The 12,659-nt window shown below is 47.3% G+C and overlaps 1 protein-coding gene and 1 long non-coding RNA gene across 2 annotated transcripts in view; one reads left to right on the top strand and one right to left on the bottom strand.

The window, feature by feature from the left end:
* The window catches only part of LOC142297043 (uncharacterized), a 58,706-nt gene extending 48,719 nt beyond the window's left edge, over positions 1 to 9,987 (bottom strand). Inside the window, exon 1 of the long non-coding RNA XR_012751726.1 lies at positions 9,576 to 9,987. This is a non-coding gene — a long non-coding RNA (uncharacterized LOC142297043). The remainder of the gene's footprint in view (positions 1 to 9,575) is intronic.
* The window catches only part of ZNF395 (zinc finger protein 395), a 29,228-nt gene that overhangs the window by 5,976 nt on the left and 10,593 nt on the right, over positions 1 to 12,659 (top strand). The window contains exons 2-6 of the mRNA XM_075341272.1: positions 668 to 891; positions 7,248 to 7,489; positions 7,790 to 7,896; positions 8,065 to 8,300; positions 8,385 to 8,485. Of these exons, the coding sequence (XP_075197387.1) occupies positions 673 to 891; positions 7,248 to 7,489; positions 7,790 to 7,896; positions 8,065 to 8,300; positions 8,385 to 8,485 (905 nt within the window). The 5' untranslated portion in view covers positions 668 to 672. The remainder of the gene's footprint in view (positions 1 to 667; positions 892 to 7,247; positions 7,490 to 7,789; positions 7,897 to 8,064; positions 8,301 to 8,384; positions 8,486 to 12,659) is intronic.

Genomic DNA, 12,659 nt, shown 5'->3' with positions numbered 1-12,659 from the left:
TTTTTTCTTCAGCTGTCACATGCACTTGCCTGTCTTGTCAGCTGCAGGAGGGGGTGTGGCTAAGCATGGGGAGGGGCCAGCAGTAGGGGGTGTGGCTGAGCAGGGGGCGGGGCCATACAATGCTCATGTGCTGAGACCTGCACTGCTGTAACAGGATCTGTGTTTCACCCCTTCACCTCCGGGCTGCTCCCGGCACGTCCGCACTCACCGCGCTTTGTTTGTCCAGTTTTGTGTAAATAAAGTTGCAATAGTATTTTGGTTTTTATTATTTTGGACTCTGCAGCTGCTGTTTTTCCAGATTTTCTGGCTCGTTGCTGGACAGAGCTGAGGGTTTGGTCCTTTGTATCTGGTCAGGACTGCTGGATTTCATACATACTGTATACAGAAGTGCCCAGTGTGCATGCTGGGAGTTGTAGTTCTCAGCCTCTGTTCTGAGTAAGAAAAGTTCTAAAACAAGCAAAGCTGCAGTGTAAAGCATGGAGAAAGGACAGAGCAGCTGTCTGATGCTTTGCGGCAGGAGGAGGAGTTCAGACACAATACACGTTGCAGCCGGGCTGTAGTCACTGATGGGTCCTATCTATGGTGGGATCCATAGCTATAGCTCCCCCAGTGGTCACTTTACCAAACTGCATCTTCTCACCCATGTCTTTCTTCTTATGTTTTGCAGCTATTATGGCTAGCATACTTTCCAAGCGTCTCGGCAAGCGGTCTCTCCTTGGAGCCAGGGTCTGCACCCCGAGTTTATCTGCAGACGGAATGACCATTGAAGGGCCTGGTGACCTTACCGGAGGGGCCCATCTTGGAGCTTACGATGGAGCATGTTTTGAGGAAAGCCCTTGTATTTCTGGAAATCTGCCTCCGAGTCGCTTCAAACTGTATCCAGGCCAGAAGGTGAGACGAGTGCAAGACGTGCAACCTAGAAATGGTGTCTTCAGCGTGTCCAGGATTGGCCAAGCATGGGACCAAGAGATTGTGACTTTAGGGTGTCCAGGATGGGCCAAACATGGGACCTAGAATGGTGACTTTAGGGTGTCCAGGGTTGGCCAAGCATGGGACCAAGAAATTGTGACTTTAGGGTGTCCAGGATTGGCCAAGCATGGGACCTAGAAATGGTGACTTTAGGGTGTCCAGGATTGGCCAAGCATGGGACCTAGAAATGGTGACTTTAGGGTGTCCAGGATTGGCCAAGCATGGGACCAAGAAATGGTGACTTTAGGGTGTCCAGGATTGGCCAAGCATGGGACCTAGAAATGGTGACTTTAGGGTGTCCAGGATTGGCCAAGCATGGGACCTAGAAATGGTGACTTTAGGGTGTCCAGGATGGGCCAAGCATGGGACCTAGAAATGGTGTCCAGGAATGGCTAAACATGGGACCTAGAAATGGTGTCCAGGATTGTTCAAACATGGGACCAAGAAAGGGTTATCTTTAGGGTGACCAGGATTGGCCCAGCATTGGACCAAGAAATGGTGTCTTTTGGATGTCCAGGATTGGCCAAACGTGGGACCTAGAATGGTGTCTTAAGGGTGTGCGCGATTGGCCAAGAGTGATACATAGAAATGGTGTCTTTAGGGTGTTCAGAATTGGCCAAACGTGGGATCTACAAATGATGTATTTGAGGTGTCCAGGATTGACCAATAGGGTGACCGGATCTCATAGGGGGGGGAGGAATAAATGTCGGACTCTTGTTTGTCTGGACCCCACAAAACTATTCCGCTTTCCAGATATTGAGAGAGCCAAAATTTGAGCTTGATCAAATGACGTTAACCCGTGCCGCTCGTTGCTCAAAGTTTGAAAAAATCAAAATTTTTGGCCAAAAAGCTGACATATGAAGCCATAACTCCAGAACGGTAAATAATAAAAACACGCTTAATATCTCAAAAGAAAGCTAATGTTGTTCTTAAAAATGTATATTTTATACATAATTGTTGTTATTTTAAGTCAAACTGAGTTACAACAGCTTTTAGCCCCAAGAAGGAGCTACTACAAGGAGCTGTTGCAGTTGGTTCTCGTATTTGTTGGGTCACTAGACGGCAATGTTGTGGGTTTTAGAACTCCAGGAGCCATTCATCACGCTAGGTGGATGGCAAAGGCTATTTACTGCTTAAAAATGTTCATTTTTCGTCGTGAATTTAAGATGTGTAAAGAAGAAGAAAGTTCTGTGCGTGCCATTTCTGTTTTCCTAGTTAAAATTTATTGTAAAGCTTGGTTCAATGCTCCAAAAGCTCATCTTGCGCCAAAGCAAGATTTAGGTATGTTGCATAGTCTATTAGACTATAAAGAATGTGACAACGACATCGCAGAAATAGCCCTGACCACATTTTCCAACCATTTGTGGTATTTGAATGCAGAGTTGGTGGGATTATCGTTTTTTGATCCCACCATTACAGACGATGAAAAGTTTTTAATGGCTAATAAATTGCTCAGTAGCACAGATGAACCATCAGAGCACGCTAGGGTTGTAAATCCAAAAGTTAGGAAAGAAAAATTAAGAGGTAGTTGATGGAGGATTGGTAAATTTACTTACCAAAGAAACATTTACATTCTTTGACCGATTTAACCCCTTCAGCCCTTTCCGTTTTTGCGTTTTTTGTTTTTTGCTCCCCTTCTTCCAAGAGCCGTAACTTTTTTTTTTTTTATTTTTCCGTCAATCTTGCCATATAAGGGCTTGTTTTTTGCGGGACGAGTTGTACTTTTAAATGAAACCATAAGTTTTACCATATGGTGTACTGGAAAACAGCAAAAAAAAATTCCAAATGCGGAAAAATTGCAAAAAAAGTGTGATGGCACAATAGTTTTTGGGATGTTTTATTCACGGTGTTCACTATATGGTAAAACTGATGTGTGGGTGTGATGCCTGAGGTCGGTGTGAGTTTGTAGACACCAAACATGTATAGGTTTACTTGTATCTAAGGGGTTAAAAAAAAAAATCACAAGTTTGTCCAATAAAAGTGGCGCACGTTTTGCGCCATTTTCCGAAACACATAGCGTTCTTATTTTTTTGGATCTATGGCTCAGTGACTGCTTATTTTTTGCGTCTCGAGCTGACGTTTATAATGGTACCATTTTTGCGCAGATGCTACGTTTTGATCGCCTGTTATTGCATTTTGCGTAAAACTTGCGGCGACCAAAAAACGTAATTTTGGCGTTTGGAATTTTTTTGCCACTACGCCGTTTACCAATCAGATTAATTGATTTTATATTTTGATAGATCGGGCATTTCTGAACGCGGCGATACCAAATATGTGTATATTTATTTATTTATTTTCTAACCCTTTAATTTTCCATGGGGGGAAAGGGGGGTGATTTGAACTTTTAGGTTTTTTTTTTTTATTTTTTAAAACTTCTTTTTTTTACTTTTTTTTACTTTTTTTTTTATTTTACTAGTCCCCCTACGGGGCTATAGCGATCAGCAATCCGATCGCTATTATCTATCTGCTGATCACATCTATACAGCTGTAAACAGCAGATACAGTGCATGGGTTAACGTCGTTTGATCGAGCTCAAATTTTGGCTCTCTCAATATCTGGAAAGGGGAATCGTTTTGTGGGGTCCAGACGGACAAAATTCCGACATCGTTTTTTTTTTTTTTTTTTTGCGGTCACCCTATTGACCAAACATGGGACCATAAATGGTGTCTTTAGGGTGTCCAGGAATGGCCACAATAGCTGCTGCCTTCTAGAAACAGCGCCTCCCATTATAACAGGTTAGATCTGGTACTGCACCTTGGCCCCATTCACTTCAATCATCTCCATGAATGTTTACAATGCGCCTCTTAAAAAATCTACATCAACTATTGAGAGCGTTTTGTAATTTTTTATTTTTTTCCATTTCTCGTTCCGCTCTTTAATTATATGAGGATTTGTCCAGACAGAAGGGAGATCCCGCTGGTTTCCTGAAGCACTGCATTGTGGGAGTCACATGTCTGCAGGGGGGTGGAGCTAAAGTCAGGCCGTTATGATTGACAGTCCTTTTATCTGTCTGCTCAGTTCCAGTTTATTTACTTTGTACTTGAAGAAGTTGAACAATATTATTGTTTCTTTTCATTAAAAAACAGCGCCCCCTCCTGCTCTCAGGTTGTTTGCAGTAGTGCGGCTCCATCTTATCCCGTAGCTCCAGTACCAGACCCGACCATGGGGTGGAGCTGTTTCTGTAAGTAAGCAAAGTTTTTAGTAATCATGGAAAGTCCCTTTAAGACTTTGTACTGCCTCCGCAGGTGGTGCCTGGTATTGCACCTCCTTTCCTTTTGCAGTGAGCTGCAGTACTGCATACAACCTGAAGAACGGGGGTGGCGCTGTTTTTAAAACGAAAGCAACTGCTATTTTCTATTTGTTGGGCAACTCCTATAATTGCACAATTGTCCCCCAGTCTTATGTCTGTGTTTCCCGTGTGCGGCTCGTGGACGGATCATGTGACCTCTTTGTGATCCTTTGTTTTTTGTCCTCCTGATCTTGAGTCACAAGTCCCGGGATGATGAGATTGATGTATTGCAATAGATCTTGGTGAAAGAGGTCTTATTGTTTTGTGTCCGCAGCTCCTGTTGCAGAAGGGGGCGGGGCATTTAAAGGGGTCGTCTATCCAATAGAAATAAAGTTGTGTACAGATTAAAGGGGTTTTGTGGGACTGAAATATTGGTAATTTGTTTTGGAATATTATCAATATCCTGTATTTCTACGGATTCGATCCCACAGATCAGCGGGGTTAACACAGTGCCGTGCAAAGTCTAGTGGCCAGGAATGGTATCGCAGGGCCACGTGTATTGGAGGGAGCATGCAGTACCATTCCTGGCCACTACATGGTGTATGGCGCTGTTCCATTACTGCTGACTGGTGGGATATAATTCAAGCCAGACCCCCCCACTGACAGGTAATTCTGGGGATATGCATTCTGGGAAATGTCATGGATTTGCTATAAGCAAAAATAAGTGCACCCTGCCTAGTAGGTGAGACACTTGTGACCAGCTTGCTGACGGTTTTCAGTGGAATTGTGACTATAACGTGTATAGATTCCATATGACGTATATAGATTCCGTATAACGTGTATAGATTCCATATAACGTGTATAGATTCCGTATGACGTGTATAGATTCCGTATGACGTGTATAGATTCCGTATGACGTGTATAGATTCCATATGACGTGTATAGATTCCATATAACGTGTATAGATTCCGTATGACGTGTATAGATTCCATATAACGTGTATAGATTCCGTATAACGTGTATAGATTCCATATGACGTGTATAGATTCCGTATGACGTGTATAGATTCCATATAACGTGTATAGATTCCATATGACGTGTATAGATTCCATATGACGTGTATAGATTCCATATGACGTGTATAGATTCCATATGACGTGTATAGATTCCATATGACGTGTATAGATTCCATATGACGTGTATAGATTCCATATGACGTGTATAGATTCCATATGACGTGTATAGATTCCATATGACGTGTATAGATTCCGTATAACGTGTATAGATTCCGTATAACGTGTATAGATTCCATATAACTCCCATTGAGGTCAATCATTTTACATGTATAACTTTCTTAATTGTTTGCATGCCCAAAAGATCAAATGGGTAGCCCCCAAAATCCTACCACCCCCTTATATTATAGCTGCCTTCAGATAAGTACAGGGGAAACTTTTTCAGTTTGCAAGAATAGGATATAAATCGGGAGCCACCAGGTCGGATTACTAGGTGCATTGTTCTGCAGAAGAGCTGTGTACCCAAAACGGAAGAGCCGTATTCCAAGGATTATGTTATAATATTTACCAACAAAGATAATTGCAGAGTTCACGCTGCGCCGCGGCCGAGACGTTGTAAGGAAACGTCCGCTTTGCATGGAATTTCCCTGCGCAGATCTGTCTTCTGCTCGTCTGGCGAGGAACGGAGCGAGCGCGCTCAGGGTGAACTTTCCAAGGAGCGTAAATGTCCCTCTGTTTATTTGTTCTTGGCGGCATCTTGTAAGTAGCGCTCGGGTTAACCCTTTTACTGTCTGGCCGCCTGGAGATGTGCCCACTGCAGGGGTGTGTGTGTGTGTGTGTGTGTGTGTGTGTGTGTGTGTGTGTGTGTGTGTGTGTGTGTGTGTGTGTGTGTGTGTGTGTGTGTGTGTGTGTGTGTGTGTGTGTGTGTGTGCACCGCGCCAGACTCCAGGAGATTTGCCCACAGCGCTATACGAGCCCCCCGAGGTTACTGCAGAAAGGAAGACATTGTGACCGCAGATTCCTCCAACTTCTCTGCCAGAGCTAAAGAGATCTGGAATGTCTAGAGGAGAAACACAATGCATGTACACAGTGACTGCACCAGCAGAATAGTGAGTGCAGCTCTGGAGTATAATACAGGATGTAACCCAGGATCAGTAATGTAATGTATGTACACAGTGACTCCACCAGCAGAATAGTGAGTGCAGCTCTGGAGTATAATACAGGATGTAACCCAGGATCAGTAATGTAATGTATGTACACAGTGACTGCACCAGCAGAATAGTGAGTGCAGCTCTGGAGTATAATACAGGATGTAACCCAGGATCAGTAATGTAATGTATGTACACAGTGACTGCACCAGCAGAATAGTGAGTGCAGCTCTGGAGTATAATACAGGATGTAACCCAGGATCAGTAATGTAATGTATGTACACAGTGACTCCACCAGCAGAATAGTGAGTGCAGCTCTGGAGTATAATACAGAATCCATAATGTATGTACACAGTGACTGCACCAGCAGAATAGTGAGTGCAGCTCTGGAGTATAATACAGGATGTAACCCAGGATCAGTAATGTAATGTATGTACACAGTGACTGCACCAGCAGAATAGTGAGTGCAGCTCTGGAGTATAATACAGGATGTAACCCAGGATCAGTAATGTAATGTATGTACACAGTGACTCCACCAGCAGAATAGTGAGTGCAGCTCTGGAGTATAATACAGAATCCATAATGTATGTACACAGTGACTGCACCAGCAGAATAGTGAGTGCAGCTCTGGAGTATAATACAGGATGTAACCCAGGATCAGTAATGTAATGTATGTACACAGTGACTGCACCAGCAGAATAGTGAGTGCAGCTCTGGAGTATAATACAGAATCCATAATGTATGTACACAGTGACTGCACCAGCAGAATAGTGAGTGCAGCTCTGGAGCATAATACATGGGAATCTCAGGATCTGTACTGTATGATGTGTGATTGTATACTGTATATAGTATATACCATGTTGTACTGACATGCTGTGTATTCTGCAGGTGTACGTTACACACAATGGTCAGGAGTGCGCCGGTTTGGTGGAACAACACAACCATGTGGACGATGAGGTGAAGATTTTTGCGTTTGAGGTCGGGCTACATTTGTGCCGAAAGACAGAAGACGTGCGCCTGGCAGAGACCCCGCGGGTGCTGAGCCTCCCCATGGAGCAGGTTGCGTCCTGCAGCCCCTCGTCCAGCGCCGCTCAGAGGATGGTGTCTCGCAGCATTGACGTTCCCAAGAGGTGAGCGGCGGCGTCTCTGCTCCGTCCGGTTCTCTTTTCTTCTCATCACAATTTCCAGCATCTCTGCTGCCAGTAGTGAATGGAGACACAAAGAGGAAAGCAGAGTGATACACTGTAACAAACCCTCAGCTGTGAAAAGCAGAGGAGACTTTCCTGTTGTATACACCTCTAGACGCAGAATGATACATTGTATCGTTTCACCATAAGTTGCACATTGTATTAATAGACGTTCTGTGCTCAGGTTTCGTTCACTGACGGCTAGCAGAGTTATTGATCAGACGTTGATATCTTGTCTTCTAGGCGCTCGGATGCGGTGGAGATGGATGAGATGATGGCGGCCATGGTCCTCACCAGCCTGTCCTGCAGCCCCATCATACAGAGCCCACCCTGCAGTGACATCATCCCAGGTGAGGGGTCTTTTGGGGGCTGATATATTTACTCTGCACTGATACATTGTAACAAATCAGCGCGGCGGGAGTGAGGTTTGTGCTGCTGATGTGTCCCAATGTGCAAGGAGCGGATGCAATTGTAGCAAAGCTTCAGCTGTGACGTTGATTCCGATTTTTCATCCTCAGCTCCTCAAGTCTCCTGCGATCTGTGGAAGGAGAGCGGTGACGTGTCGGACAGCGGCAGCAGCACCACCAGCGGGCACTGGAGCGTGGAGTGTGGCGCCTCCACCCCGTCCCCTCCGCACACCGAGGCCAGCCCTAAGTACACAGGCGAGGTGTTCAACGCCTCTCACGTGGATGAAGGATTCGAGACAGACCCCGACCCCTTCCTCCTGGACGAGCCGGCCCCGCGGAAGCGGAAGGTGACGCCCCCAAGGACCCTCCGGCGATCATAAGTTGCTTTCTCTCGTCTTCTCCTCTGACTTTTCGTCTCTTGTTCCCTCCAGAACTCAGTGAAGGTGATGTACAAGTGTCTGTGGCCGAACTGCGGAAAACTGCTGCGCTCCATCGTGGGCATAAAGCGCCACGTAAAGACCCAACACCTGGGGTAAGAGCAAATATCCCCCCCCCCCCCATACAGAAACTCCAAACTGTCCGATGGAGTTAATTCTGCCTTTTGCTGTTTTTGTTAAATCTGCTTTACAATGTTGTAATTCCATTCCAGCCTATAATATGCTTCTGAGCTGTAATCACGGTGCAGCATGCTTCAGAGCTGAAATTCTTCAGCATTTCCTGCTTGGTCTATGATTTCTATTCTGAGAAACTGCACATTTACAGCAGGTTCTCTACAGTAATGACAAAACTAACAACTATTCCTTGTATTTTACGGTTTCCGGTATTCACTAGCAATGGTGAGTGCTGCTCTGGAGTATAATAACAGGATGTAATATCTCCAGCAACAGTAACTCCGGATCTGTACAGGATCAGTAATGTATGTACACAGTGACTGCACCAGCAGAATAGTGAGTGCAGCTCTGCAGTATAATACAGGAGGTAACTCAGGATCAGTAATGTAATGTATGTACACAGTGACTGCACCAGCAGAATAGTGAGTGCAGCTCTGGAGTATAATACAGGATGTAACTCAGGATCAGTAATGTACACAGTGCCTGCAGCAGGAGAATAGTGAGTGCAGCTCTGGAGTATAATACAGGAGGTAACTCAGGATCAGTAATGTAATGTATGTACACAGTGACTGCACCAGCAGAATAGTGAGTGCAGCTCTGGAGTATAATACAGGAAGTAACTCAGGATCAGTAATGTATGTACACAGTGACTGCAGCAGCAGAATAGTGAGTGCAGCTCTGGAGTATAATACAGGAGGTAACTCAGGATCAGTAATGTAATGTATGTACACAGTGACTGCACCAGCAGAATAGTGAGTGCAGCTCTGGAGTATAATACAGGGGGGATAAAATATTTAAAAAGGGATAAATAAATAGTTTGTGACACCAGTTATGATGGTCAGCTGTGGTATGGCGGCACTGCTGGGGGTCCTTAGGAGTTCGGTGGTGATGCGCAGTGCCAGAGGGTTGTCCCCTCACACCCCCCCCCCCCACCCCCCCCCAATTAGGGCTGGCTCCTGGGTATGGTGGAGAAGAGAATAATCGGCCACAGACAGGACAGGGAGCGGTTACCTGTTACTGACGCTCTGCAGAACCTTCCAGAACCTTCCTTGCAGCCCTCACAATGATGGGGTCTGCCCTGATGACAGCGGCTCCTCTGCTGTGCGGGGCTCGTGTGTTCCTCCTTCTGGGAGAAGACGTCTGGAATTTCCAAGACAAGAAACCTCTGGATCTCTAACCCCTTCCAGCGAGCGGAGACTGGAATCTGAGGAACACCTCACTGTTTCTTCTGGAAGTTTCCAGACTCCATCACGTGTCACTGAGCTCCGGGCAATTCACTGCTCATTATAGAAAGGCTAATGGCCGCTCAGCTTACCACTGACCATAAATGTCCTGGTGGCCTAGAGGCTGATACCTGCAATGTACAGCTGCCCCTGCAGAGGATTATCACTGCCCTCAGGACAGGACGTCTCCATGTCACCTCCTCCCCTCACACTGTCGACTGAATTTACCTCACACCTAAGCTCCGCCCCTTTCCCCTTCTAGGGAGCGAACACAAGCTCCTCCCCTTTCTCCTTTGGCAGGAACACAAGCTCCTCCCCTTTCTCCTTTGGCAGGAACACAAGCTCCACCCCTTTCTCCTTCTAGGGAGCGAACACAAGCTCCTCCCCTTTCTCCTTCTAGGGCGGGAACACAAGCCTTGTTATATCAGCTCAGGGGAACAGCCCCAGTAAGGGAGTGTGGGTAAATGTGTGTATGCGGTGACCGGCCCCAGTAAGGGAGTGTGAGGCAAATGTGTGTATGTGGTGACCGGCCCCAGTAAGGGAGTGTGGGGTAAATGTGTGTATGCGGTGACCGGCCCCAGTAAGGGAGTGTGGGTAAATGTGTGTATGCGGTGACCGGCCCCAGTAAGGGAGTGTGGGGTAAATGTGTGTATGCGGTGACCGGCCCCAGTAAGGGAGTGTGGGTAAATGTGTGTATGCGGTGACCGGCCCCAGTAAGGGAGTGTGGGTAAATGTGTGTATGCGGTGACCGGCCCCAGTAAGGGAGCGTGGGGTAAATGTGTGTATGCGGTGACCGGCCCCAGTAAGGGAGCGTGGGGTAAATGTGTGTATGTGGTGACCGGCCCCAGTAAGGGAGCGTGGGGTAAATGTGTGTATGTGGTGACCGGCCCCAGTAAGGGAGTGTGGGTAAATGTGTGTATGTGGTGACCGGCCACAGTAAGGGAGTGTGGGCAAATGTGTGTATGTGGTGACCGGCCACAGTAAGGGAGTGTGGGCAAATGTGTGTATGTGGTGAGCGGCCCCAGTAAGGGAGTGTGGGGTAAATGTGTGTATGTGGTGACCGGCCCCAGTAAGGGAGTGTGGGTAAATGTGTGTATGTGGTGACCGGCCCCAGTAAGGGAGTGTGGGCAAATGTGCGTATGTGGTGAGCGGCCCCAGTAAGGGAGTGTGGGGTAAATGTGTGTATGCGGTGACCGGCCCCAGTAAGGGAGTGTGGGTAAATGTGTGTATGCGGTGACCGGCCCCAGTAAGGGAGTGTGGGGTAAATGTGTGTATGTGGTGACCGGCCCCAGTAAGGGAGTGTGGGGTAAATGTGTGTATGTGGTGACCGGCCCCAGTAAGGGAGTGTGGGGTAAATGTGTGTATGTGGTGACCGGCCCCAGTAAGGGAGTGTGGGGTAAATGTGTGTATGCGGTGACCGGCCCCAGTAAGGGAGCGTGGGGTAAATGTGTGTATGCGGTGACCAGCCCCAGTAAGGGAATGCGGGCAAATGTCTGTATGTGGTGACCAGCCCCAGTAAGGGAGTGTGGGCAAATGTCTGTATGTGGTGACCAGCCCCAGTAAGGGAGTGTGGGCAAATGTCTGTATGCGGTGACCAGCCCCAGTAAGGGAATGCGGGCAAATGTGTGTATGCGGTGACCAGCCCCAGTAAGGGAGTGTGGGCAAATGTGTATATGCGGTGACCAGCCCCAGTAAGGGAATGCGGGCAAATGTGTGTATGCGGTGACCAGCCCCAGTAAGGGAATGCGGGCAAATGTGTGTATGCGGTGACCAGCCCCAGTAAGGGAGTGTGGGCAAATGTGTATATGCGGTGACCAGCCCCAGTAAGGGAGTGTGGGCAAATGTGTGTATACGGTGACCAGCCCCAGTAAGGGAGTGTGGGCAAATGTGTGTATGCGGTGACCAGCCCCAGTAAGGGAATGCGGGCAAATGTCTGTATGTGGTGACCAGCCCCAGTAAGGGAGTGTGGGCAAATGTCTGTATGTGGTGACCAGCCCCAGTAAGGGAGTGTGGGCAAATGTCTGTATGCGGTGACCAGCCCCAGTAAGGGAATGCGGGCAAATGTGTGTATGCGGTGACCAGCCCCAGTAAGGGAATGCGGGCAAATGTGTGTATGCGGTGACCAGCCCCAGTAAGGGAATGCGGGCAAATGTCTGTATGTGGTGACCAGCCCCAGTAAGGGAGTGTGGGCAAATGTCTGTATGTGGTGACCAGCCCCAGTAAGGGAATGCGGGCAAATGTGTGTATGCGGTGACCAGCCCCAGTAAGGGAATGCGGGCAAATGTGTGTATGCGGTGACCAGCCCCAGTAAGGGAATGCGGGCAAATGTGTGTATGCGGTGACCAGCCCCAGTAAGGGAGTGTGGGCAAATGTGTGTATGCGGTGACCAGCCCCAGTAAGGGAGTGTGGGTAAATGTCTGTATGTGGTGAGGAGCAAAGAAAACCGAATGTCATTAATGCTGACAATACATGTTATACAGATGGAAGTACACATGTAGCCATTCATTGTGGCGACTCGGGCACAGAGCGCCACAACTGCACCAGCAGAATAGTGAGTGCAGCTCTGGAGTATAATACAGGAGGTAACTCAGGATCAGTAATGTATGTACACAGTGACTGCACCAGCAGAATAGTGAGTGCAGCTCTGGAGAATAATACAGGAGGTAACTCAGGATCAGTAATGTATGTACACAGTGACTGCACCAGCAGAATAGTGAGTGCCGCTCTGGAGTATAATACAGGATGTAACTCAGGATCAGTAATGTAATGTATGTACACAGTGACTGCACCAGCAGAATAGTGAGTGCCGCTCTGGAGTATAATACAGGAGGTAACTCAGGATCAGTAATGTAATGTATGTACAGTGACTGCA

This window comes from Anomaloglossus baeobatrachus, chromosome 3, assembly GCF_048569485.1.
Source record: "Anomaloglossus baeobatrachus isolate aAnoBae1 chromosome 3, aAnoBae1.hap1, whole genome shotgun sequence".
Lineage (NCBI taxonomy): Eukaryota > Metazoa > Chordata > Amphibia > Anura > Aromobatidae > Anomaloglossus > Anomaloglossus baeobatrachus.
Note: the sequence above shows the minus strand (reverse complement) of the source record. Positions and strands in the feature narration are given on the sequence as shown.